This window comes from Apus apus, chromosome 1 (genome assembly GCF_020740795.1).
Source record: "Apus apus isolate bApuApu2 chromosome 1, bApuApu2.pri.cur, whole genome shotgun sequence".
NCBI lineage: Eukaryota > Metazoa > Chordata > Aves > Apodiformes > Apodidae > Apus > Apus apus.
The window spans coordinates 95,299,948-95,310,089 of NC_067282.1; the positions used below are offsets into that span (position 1 = coordinate 95,299,948).

At 42.4% G+C, this 10,142-nt stretch overlaps 1 protein-coding gene across 1 annotated transcript in view; it reads left to right on the forward strand.

The window, feature by feature from the left end:
* Positions 1-9,927, forward strand: part of ITSN1 (intersectin 1) — a 142,088-nt gene extending 132,161 nt beyond the window's left edge. Inside the window, exons 37-40 of the mRNA XM_051631369.1 lie at positions 254-336; positions 437-520; positions 953-1,126; positions 2,037-9,927. Coding sequence (XP_051487329.1) covers positions 254-336; positions 437-520; positions 953-1,126; positions 2,037-2,185 — 490 coding nt within the window. The 3' untranslated portion in view covers positions 2,186-9,927. The remainder of the gene's footprint in view (positions 1-253; positions 337-436; positions 521-952; positions 1,127-2,036) is intronic.
* Positions 9,928-10,142: the final 215 nt, after the last annotated feature.

The following is a 10,142-nucleotide window of genomic DNA, read 5'->3' on the forward strand; positions in this document are numbered from 1 at the left end:
TCTTGATTCTTTTGCAGTTTCTTTACATCCTGGGATCTGCTAGCTTGGAACACTTAAATTATTGTGCAGGTGCTAAGATTGCCAGTAAGATCTCTTCCAGGCAGACAGTGTCAGTGTAGCAGAGCCTGTGGTGGGCCAGAGCCTTAGACTGCAAGTGACTGGGAAGGAGGGACAGCTTTACTTTTGTCTGCTGTGCTCCAGGGAGGAAAAATGGAGATGGTATTTTGCAACCTTTTTTCCTTTCCTTCTGAAGGACTGCCTGGGTTCAGAAGATCAAAGCTGCTTCAGAACTTTACATAGAGACTGAAAAGAAGAAGAGGGAAAAAGCCTACTTAGGTACAGCATGGGATGCGAGGGTCTCACCTTTTTTGGAAAAGTCCATGGGCAGGAAAAAACATGAATGACTTATTCTCTCTCCTCTTCTGTTTCACCACAGTTCGCTCGCAAAGGGCAACAGGCATTGGGAGGCTGATGGTGAATATTGTTGAAGGCATTGAACTAAAACCTTGCAGGTCCCATGGTAAGTACCTTGAGTGTCTCCTAATATGCTCTATGAAGAAGACATTCCTATTTGTCAAACTAACTTTGAAGGAGGTTCTGTCCAAAATCCGGTTTGGTTTAATTAAGCCATTTCAATGAAGTGAATATACAGAAGTGATTTTGTGCAGTTCGGTGCCAGTCATGTAGTTGTCTTGCACATAAGCATTTGTTTCAAACAAACTTAGTTTCCACCACGTAAGAGATATCATAGGAGATCATGAGCCACAAAGTCCTGAAATGAAGAGTGGGAGGTGCTCAGTGCCTTGCAGAATCGTGTCCCTGTTCATTATAATGGCAGCAAGGCCACAGTCTTTCCCCTGTCCGTCAGCTGTCAGAGTAAAAGGACATTTAGGAGGAAGATCAGACACCTAACAATGCAATTACTCTTTTCTGTTTTTTTCCATCTTCTCAGGAAAGAGTAACCCATACTGTGAGGTGACGATGGGCTCTCAGTGCCACATTACCAAGACCATACAGGACACCCTCAACCCAAAGTGGAACTCCAACTGCCAGTTCTTTATCAAAGACCTCGAGCAGGACGTGCTCTGCATTACGGTGTTTGAGAGGGACCAGTTCTCCCCAGATGGTACGTAGGGGGGCCACCCTTCCTTGGGCACTTTCAGTTCCCCTTTTGAAGAGATGCAGGCCTGCTGAGGTAAATTATGGGATTGGAGAATGGTTTAGGTTGGAAGGGATCTTTAAAGATCATCCAGTTTCAACCCCGATATTGAACCTTTTTGCACCTTGGGAACCTACTCACCCTTGCTCCCCAGTGGAGTCATGCTAGTATCAGTGCAAAAAGAATCAAGCTGTCTCTGGGTTTTTTGGGGTTTCCTTTCTTGTGCAACTTGGCCACAACTGAAGTGTGGTTTGCAGGTTTGCTAAGTCTTTAATAAACTCTGGATTTGCTGTTTGCAAATAGATAGATTAATGCAGGAGGAAGAGATGTCTTCACTTTCCTGTAATATGCAGTAACAGTGGCAAAAATGAACACAAGTTTCATAATGCATTCTTATTTAATAGCCTGGGATCGACTATGGAGCACTGAAGAGTGTATTTTGGAGTCATAATTTCTCAGGAAGTATTGGAGAGGATTGTCATTCATGTAGCCATTGTCAGTTGACTCACTGACCTCGTTGCTAGTGTGGTGCTCTGTCATCTCCAGAGGGCTTCACACTCAGTTTGGACTGTGCAGCAGCCTTTGGCCTTTTTTCTAGCATATCATAAAATAAATAAGCTACTGAAGCCAGGCAGCTGTGAATTATATAGTGGATTTTCTACTTATGGGGTCCTTTATTTTTAATGCTCCTGCTAATATGGTGCAGCTAAAATCCTCTTCTATGCAGACTGGCAGCCTTTGGCCTTCTTCAACTGCAAAAATATGGTGGGACTGGAGACTTCTCTTTTGCTGTGTGTAGATGGAATGCAAATTAGCGTTTTATTGCAACATACAAGAATTGTGTCATTTCTGAGCATGCTGTCTTTTTGCATTTCAGACTTTTTGGGCAGAACAGAGATCCGTGTGGCAGACATTAAGAAGGATCAGGGTTCAAAGGGACCAGTTACAAAGTGTCTCCTTCTGCATGAAGTCCCAACAGGAGAGATAGTCGTCCGACTAGACCTGCAATTGTTCGATGAGCCTTAGGAGGAAAGGCACCAATGTTTTGTTTCAGTCTGAGTTGGCTGCAATAGGTGTCTGCAGAAGCAAAACCTTGGTTGGTGCGGTATGAAACTACTGCTTGCCCTTCACACATTAGAGGGTTATCAAAGCAAACAGGAGCATCTTTGTGCCTTGATAATTCTCACTGGAAGATGGAATCCCAATTTAGTGAGGAGATCTCCCTCGATTTCTCTGTGTGGAACTTGAGGTTAGTTTCCTGGGTTTATGAAATAACCTAGTTGTTCATTGTGCTCCAGTCTGAAAGGCTGGCAAACCACATAGGTTGCTGTATTTGCTCCAGTTACCCTACTCTTTAGTTTACATGAAGAAGGCAATGTTGGTATGTTTTGGAGGCTTTCTGCAGGGTTTTCCCCCTTAAGGAATTCTGTGCCTATTGCTCAGCAAAGTGGTGTGTAAATGTAATGTGAATGGAAGGAGCAGTTATGCAGTAAGAAGATCTTAGAAGATCTTCATGGTGGTACTGCAAAGACTTAGAAAATAAATAGTCTATAAACAGAGAAGATTCTGTTAACATACCACTTCATGACTCTCGTTGCCCCTGAAAATGAATTATGTACAGGCCTTCTGCACAGAGGTGAATTGCACTCCAGAAGAGTCCACCCACTCACTACCTTTGGAAGTTGCTGTTTCTTATATGAGTGTTGAAGTTTGACCAGTAAGTGAAGGATTAAACACAGAGCCCTGCTGAATGTTGTGCTATACCACTTTGATACTACTTTATACTCCTGCTGCTTGGCTGTGTGACTGCAGATGAGGAAGACTGTGTGACTATCACCTGCGGCGGGGAAGAAAAAAAGTCATGGCTCTAGCTCAAGAAGCTAGTTTCTATCCCACAGAGTCTAGTTTGCAAAGCAATCAGTGGTGACCAGTTATTAAATGGTGCTGTGCCAGGCTGTGTCTGACATCATGTTACCCTATCCAGGGCAGCAGCAGCGTTCTGTAGGTGTTCGTGGCAAGTTGGGGTGATTGCGGGTTTGGTGGCAGCGATACTGGATGCAAGCAGAAACAGACTGATGGTGCAGAGTGGGTAACCCCAAAGTCAAAGCCTTGTCATCTGGGGGAGTGCCAGGGCTTATTAAATCCCTTTAACTCTCTGAATACACACAGATAGGCCCACAGCTGGCAAACTTTCAATGTTTGGCAAAGCACCCAGCTTTAAGCGTGCACTTACGTCTTGTTTCCCTTAAGCACAGGCCTAAGTGCTTTGCTGAGTCTGGACCCGAGAGACAAGAGACCCCTAAGAGTAAAATTCCTCTGCTTGGATCCATTTTGTTCATGACCTAATCATGCATACACTGGTATTTTTGTAAGGACTTTATTTCCAAATGGGAGGTGTCAGCCTGTTTCATTAGCATGTGAACGTTCTTGTGGAGCCTGTTGTTAGATTTTGGTGTTCCTTGCATGTCCTTTCAGTACTGGTTTCCACCTTTCCTGTATAGGCAGTGTTCTCTAGCAGTACAAGTCTTATTGATTTCCATTAGGAAATTAGGATATATTCATAACGGATAGGTAGAAACAGTATGGTAATAAGTGTAAACTGTGCTGGGAAGTGTCTGTGTATTATAATTTCCTAAAAGACCACTGTAATGTTTCAAGCAATGGGATTGGAAAAAAAAAAAAAAAAAAAAAAAAGTATGTTGGAGGGACAACAAAGTTTACATTTCATACTTTTCAGAATCGCTTTATTATTTATTTATTGAAGATAGTGTAGAATTTTGTATCAGAAATGACAGACATACTTATGTATTTTTTGAAACAAAACAGAGATACACACTTTAGTTAGAAACTTTCAACTGACCACATTTTAGAGGGAGTGTAACTTCCTAGGCATGCATTTGTTTACCACTAACTGGCTGAAAACACAATTAAGAGAACTTTAAGTTTCTATTTTTCAATGTTGTTAAGAAAATTGTTTCAATTAAAATATGTAAATAGTACTAAACCCATGCTTTCCTAATTCCATATCAATACATTTTATTAAATATAATGTATATGAAAATACACATTGTTGTGGTAGGATAAAAAAAAGTGATCAACATCTATTAATGCAGTAACATTAAATGTCATTGTCTAACCTTTTATCGCTGTCCTAATTTTACTCAGTAGCTGGAAATAATGGTGAACATTTATTTCAGTGTTTAAAAAACAGCATTGCCTTTTTATGGTATCATTCCACCAGCATGAATTACAGTAACAACTAACTAGATAAACAGGACAAAAGAGACCGTGGGTGTCATGCAGAAATCCTGGCCAAGCTTTGGAAGGGAGCCTCAAGGAGCTGCACCTTCCTCTGAGGCTCAACTGGTGCTGGAAACTGGGACCCTTAGCTGCAGGGGCTCCTCTCAGATTGTGACTCTTGCCATGGGCATGTGCAATTGCACCATTTTGGGGAGTTGTAACAGAACTGAGCACCTTCCCAACCACCATCACTTGTAACTTCCCACTTACCCTTGATGCCCAGCAGTGTTTGTCTCCTGTTAATGTCAACAGGAGTTATGCAAACATGATGATGATGAAAGACTGGGGTTCGGCTCATGGATCTGTACTGGTTCCCTCATAATCAGTCTAATCCTAAAGGGGAAGCTTGTCTGTGCAATTCCTGTGCATCGAGGACAGGAGGTATCTCTACCCTTAGAGTCAGCAGACTGTGCCCTGGGCTGTGGCTGTTGCCTCACCTGCTCGCCCTCAGTGCTCTGTAGCATGTTGGCACCCTTGGCTTCCCAGACAGAACAGCTTTTTGCCAGGGTTAGCCAGAGGTTCTTAAAAACCCATTGATTCCTGCCTGGTTTTCCCTGTTCAGGAATGCTACCATCTTGCACATCACTTTGCATTAACTCCACAGCTGCACAGGCTACAGGTTTCTGTGTTTCTGCCCACTTGTAGCTGCACAGACCTTCTGCTCATCTGGGACTTCATGCTGTAAAAGCATGGCCCTTTTACTGAAAAAAAAGAGACTCAGTAGCTGTAGTCCTACTATGCTTTTGTAGAGAAAACTGCCAGCTCTCTTAATAGGCTTGTTTAAATACCACCTGTGTCCTGAGGAGTTTGGGGAAAAGAGAGGCACAGGGCAATACCTGAGAACTGAGGTATCTCTTCCTGTTTTTAGAAAGTCAGCTGGCATGACCACAATGTATGAAGGTCGAGCTATCCTCTTACAAGTGCCATGTGCTGGCTGTCAGGCCAAACTCTACTTGTCTGTGCTCCTGGTATAGAATACCTGTATTTATGTAGAACCTTTTTTTTCAGATCCTGGTTATTGATTTCTGAATATCTTGTAAAATAGCACACCTTAGGTCCCTTTCCAGCCCCATCAAGATGTGTGTACACTTTTCCTACTGTTATGCAAAACTGCCACAAGAACAGAATTGAAGCCCAGATAATACTCGATGACATTTTGGATGGAAAGAGCAGATTCGTGCAGATAAGCATCCTCACTATAATGCAGAGATTGTAAATCTGTGTATTGTGGAGTTCTGGGAATGGTTTTCTGCATTTCTTTTGGTAACATTCATCCTTGTAGAGAGGCTGAGTACAAGGACTCTCTGTTGCTTGTCCTTAAAATGAGGCACTGGTGAGACAGAATGGGTGCATGGGCCACTGGGACTGGCCTTCAAGATGGGGTTTCATTTCTGCCTTTTCACAGGCTTTACGTTATTGGAGAAGACCATTTGCTTAGAAGTACTTAGTCAGCATCAAACTCCTTGGCTGGCAACTGAGCCTTTCTAAAAATAGTACTGTGACTTTTTAATGCATTCACTGCCTTCATTGAAACAGTGGACTTACTTTTGATGAACTGGGAGAGAAGAAAATGTAAGGAAAAAAGAGTAAAATCGGAAGCTGCGAGAAAACATGCAATAGAAAAAGTTGCACTGGTAATTTGATTTCCAAGCTGTAGTTCTGGCAATTTTGTTCTTCCCTTACATATGTTCATTTTAACAAGGAGAGTGGTATTTCTTCCTAGTTCTTTCTTGGCTTTAGGTCTTGTAGTAGAACTGAGTTAACGGGTCAGAAACTGGAAGGGAACACCACCACTTTTAGAAATTATTGACATGACTTTTGAAAAGTGGTGGTACCTGGGGATGGGCAAAATGTCAACACTGTGGCAGCAGTCAGGACAGAGGAAGGAAAGGAATCTTTTTTTCTTTTCTTTGGAGAAGCAGGTTAGTTTAAAATCGGATCCAAAGTCTCACAGCAGAACTTCAGTCCTCCAGGGCATCCATAATAATAGTAATAATAATAACAACAGTGACTAATAACAAACCATGTGTTTGTCCTCAGCCTGGGAGAACCACACTGGATTTAGTGCAGCTCTGTATTTATGAAGGAGTCTGTATGCACTTTTTTATAGAAGTGGAGCTTTTCAGTGTTTTTAACAGCCCTTATACTCATCTTTCCAGGAATTACCTTCTGAGATATACCTCTGAGGTGCTTACACACGTGTTGTTTCAAGATGCTTTTGAAGGACTCGGTGGATTTATAAGCATTGCTGTCAGGCTCTTTGCTTTCCTGGTGCCATCCAGGCAGCTCTCACAATCAGCCAGGAGGTACATGCCCTTTCCATACAGGGGCTTGTCTGCACCAGCACCCATGTGCCAGGTTTCCATTTCTCAAAGGACTTGTTTCCCCAGTCTATAGCTGTATGAGGTGTTTGCCAGTGATGCTGTCATACGTCAGCAGGGTGGATGTCTCTTCTTTCAGCTGCATTTAGGACCTCTCCATCATTGCTCTGATTGCAGTAAAAATTAGCCTGGTCTTGTCGATCTGCCTCAAGAGCATTTCCTCCCTGTGGATGGGAGTCAGTTCTTCAGAGATACCTCTCAGGGAAACCACCTGAGCTCATTTTCCTCTGTGCTTGGTTGGATGCAGCTGGAAGTCATTATGTTCAGAGCAGGTTCAGCTCTTCACCTTTCAGAGTCCACGCTGCCACCTGAGCACACATCCCTGCCGTCCTTCCCAGCAGTGCCAGCCTGTGAGCTCCCACTGCCTATCCTGCAAGCCTGCAGCCTCTGCTTCATTCCTGGTAGAGCTGACGATCATGTTTGAGATCACCCAAGTCCCCTCTTGGCCATAATTTTCCTGCCTGATGAGCCAGTTGGCTCCTTCCAAGCCAAACACTGGCCACATGGCATGAACAAATGCAGCAGGTGACTGGAAAATGCATCTCACCTCATCTTACTGCCTTGCTCCATTAGAGCCCCCTTAGGTTTTTCTTCTGAGTCTTACGAGTGCTCTGTCCTGTAATTAATTAAGTCCTTTGGAAGGCATTGCTCTTTCCTTCCTTTTAACCCCAACCCTTGAAGCTCAGCTCTGTGCTGTTTTAGGGTCTCCTTTCCAGGCTTCTCGCTCACAGCTCACCTGGCAGCTGCCACCTCTGCCGCAGGTCTCCAGCCCCTGGCTCAAGGAAGCACTTCAGCAGATGCTGAGCTTCAACTCATGCCCCAATTCGGTGCAAAGGTGTAGGTGAAACCAGCTGGGTGCCTGTGTGCTTTGTTGGGGATACATGGAAGAATTCCAAAGGCATTGCTAATTGAAAGCTTACATTATGAAGTTGGTTCAAGCTCTGTACAAACCGTAAGATTGCAATAGAGCATCAAACAAAAAGCCAAGAGTAAGATCAAATACAGAAGTAGTTTATATAGTCTTTGCAGCTGGATCTGTTTTGGCCACTAAACTCACCAGAATTGTATTTACTGGGCAAATAATAATTAATATACTTACAGATTTCAAAACATTTGGAAGCACCGTAAAATACAAAACCACCAGGCTGACCTTGACCTTGGAAATGCCAAGTACCTTGCCAAGTTTAGTGCTGGGAGAAAGCCAGCCCGTGAAGGCCTGTGGGGCTGCACACAGCCAGGGATTGGTGCACTTGGGCACCTTGAAAGACACAGCATGTCACCGAACTGACACTAAGCCAAATGGCCAACAAATTGCAGAACTTTTTTCTAGATGCACTTAATTATTATGTATTTTCTCAACATGCGTTTTTATGAGGGAACTTTTTAAATGTTAATTTTAGAATTTTTTCTACCCTTTAAAAATAACAAGTCACTTTTTGTTATATGCGAGTAGCGCTGGGGAAGGGGAAACACTGTGGATAATGCAGTTTTTGTAATTTATTAAATACATTTTCACAACTAAGATGTGACAAGTCCAGACTTTTCATGCAACAGCCTACTTTCATACAGCTCCATTTGCCACTGTGATACTTCAGTTTATTAAAATCCAGCAGTCAAAATCCCTTGAAGCACAGAAAAGCTGCGAATCAGGTTAAATCACCTTAGCTTTGAGGGTTTTTTTCTGAATGTACATTCCACATATATCCTTTTTTTTTAGCCCCAACATTCCTGTCCTCTATGCATATCAATGTATCTATAGTTAAATACATGCTTATATGTGTGTGTGCGCGTGAGACTATTTGTACATATAAAAATACAGCTACCTTATAATTGTCAAATACTGAGTAAATCTAACAGAAAAGCATTTATAGACACCTAGTTTTCTTTGTTCATTTAAATAGTTTAAAATAAGGACCATCCTTGGGAAAATTATTTTTCTGTACATAGGAGGATATATTTAGGACTAATTTAAAAGAATAAAGAACTGCAGTAAGAGTATGTTAAACTAGCCTAGTTGCTTGATACAGTTGTCAAAGGCTCTGCTGCAACTGTAAGTAAATTCCTTGTGCTGCTTGTAAAGCTGCAGGGGTGTCACTAACCCTGGATTTAGCAGTTGGTTCTGGGATCTTACTGTGTCGTGCAAGGGAGCTGGTGCTTTCCCTCAGACTAGACCCCCAGGCAGCAGCTCCTGCCTGTCATGGAGAGTGCAAGGGAGTAAGGGGAAAAGGGAAGAAACAGGGCCATCAGAAACAGGGGGATCCCCAGAAAGAGGGGATCTCTTCCCCCCTGCCCAAGAAACATGGGTGGGTGTCCATGATGGACTGGTGATGTATTGGAAGGGAAATTCATCACCAGCTGTGGTGGCTGCTCCATGATATAATCTGGTTTTGTCAGGAGAAAGGGGGAAGGGCAGGTGCAGGACTGTAGCTTAGAATTGGGGAATCCCCCTCCCTGCTCATGGTGTTACTTTTTAGTTCACTTTTTGCTGCCAAATAAATGGTATCCATTAGCTTTTTTTTTTCCTTAAAAAAATGTATTGTGCTGTCTATAGTATTCACATGAGCCTAAAACTTACAAAGGAGTTATAAAATGTTATGTGTGTATCTTAATTTCTGGCCAAAAAGGAGAAAATGTTACGCTGTTTGTTTTTTTTTTTCCCTGAGAAAATGTAGTTCATAATATTGATCCATTATCTCACATCTAACTATTTTGCAGTAAAGAGCTCATACTGTGAAGGTGGTTTCTCTTGGGTTTTTTTTGAAGTATTCATAACAGACAATGAATAACTGCAAATCAGATGCCACTGTTTCTTTTAAGACAATTTCAGCTGTACTTGGGTTGCTCTGAATGTGTTGTTTCCTCAGCCACACTTGGTTAAACAACTCTATTTACAGACATGGTCCAACTAAGCAAAAGTCCTTAAAATCTGTTCCTCTGTTTGAGGGATTGTGCTGCTTCCCAGACTGCTGTCACCAAGGTGGAAACTGCTGTGAAGAGTTTAGGCTGTGCAGTTTGTTTGACACAGATGAGACTGTAGTTGTGCAAGTGAAATTATGCAAGAATAAATCCAGGTTTTTTTAAAGTTTACATGTGTACTGTTACATTCTTGAGAAGTGCTGAAGAGTGATACTGTGTCATACTTACTAAATACATCTACAGTTTAGTACTGCTGACAGAAGAACTATGCAGGGGTATGCCAAGTGGTATCCCCAGCAGCAGGAATATAACTTACCAGCATTTAATGCCTGGCACATGTGGCTTTTCATCTCTGTAACATATTGTTTGCATTTTTTCAGATCTGA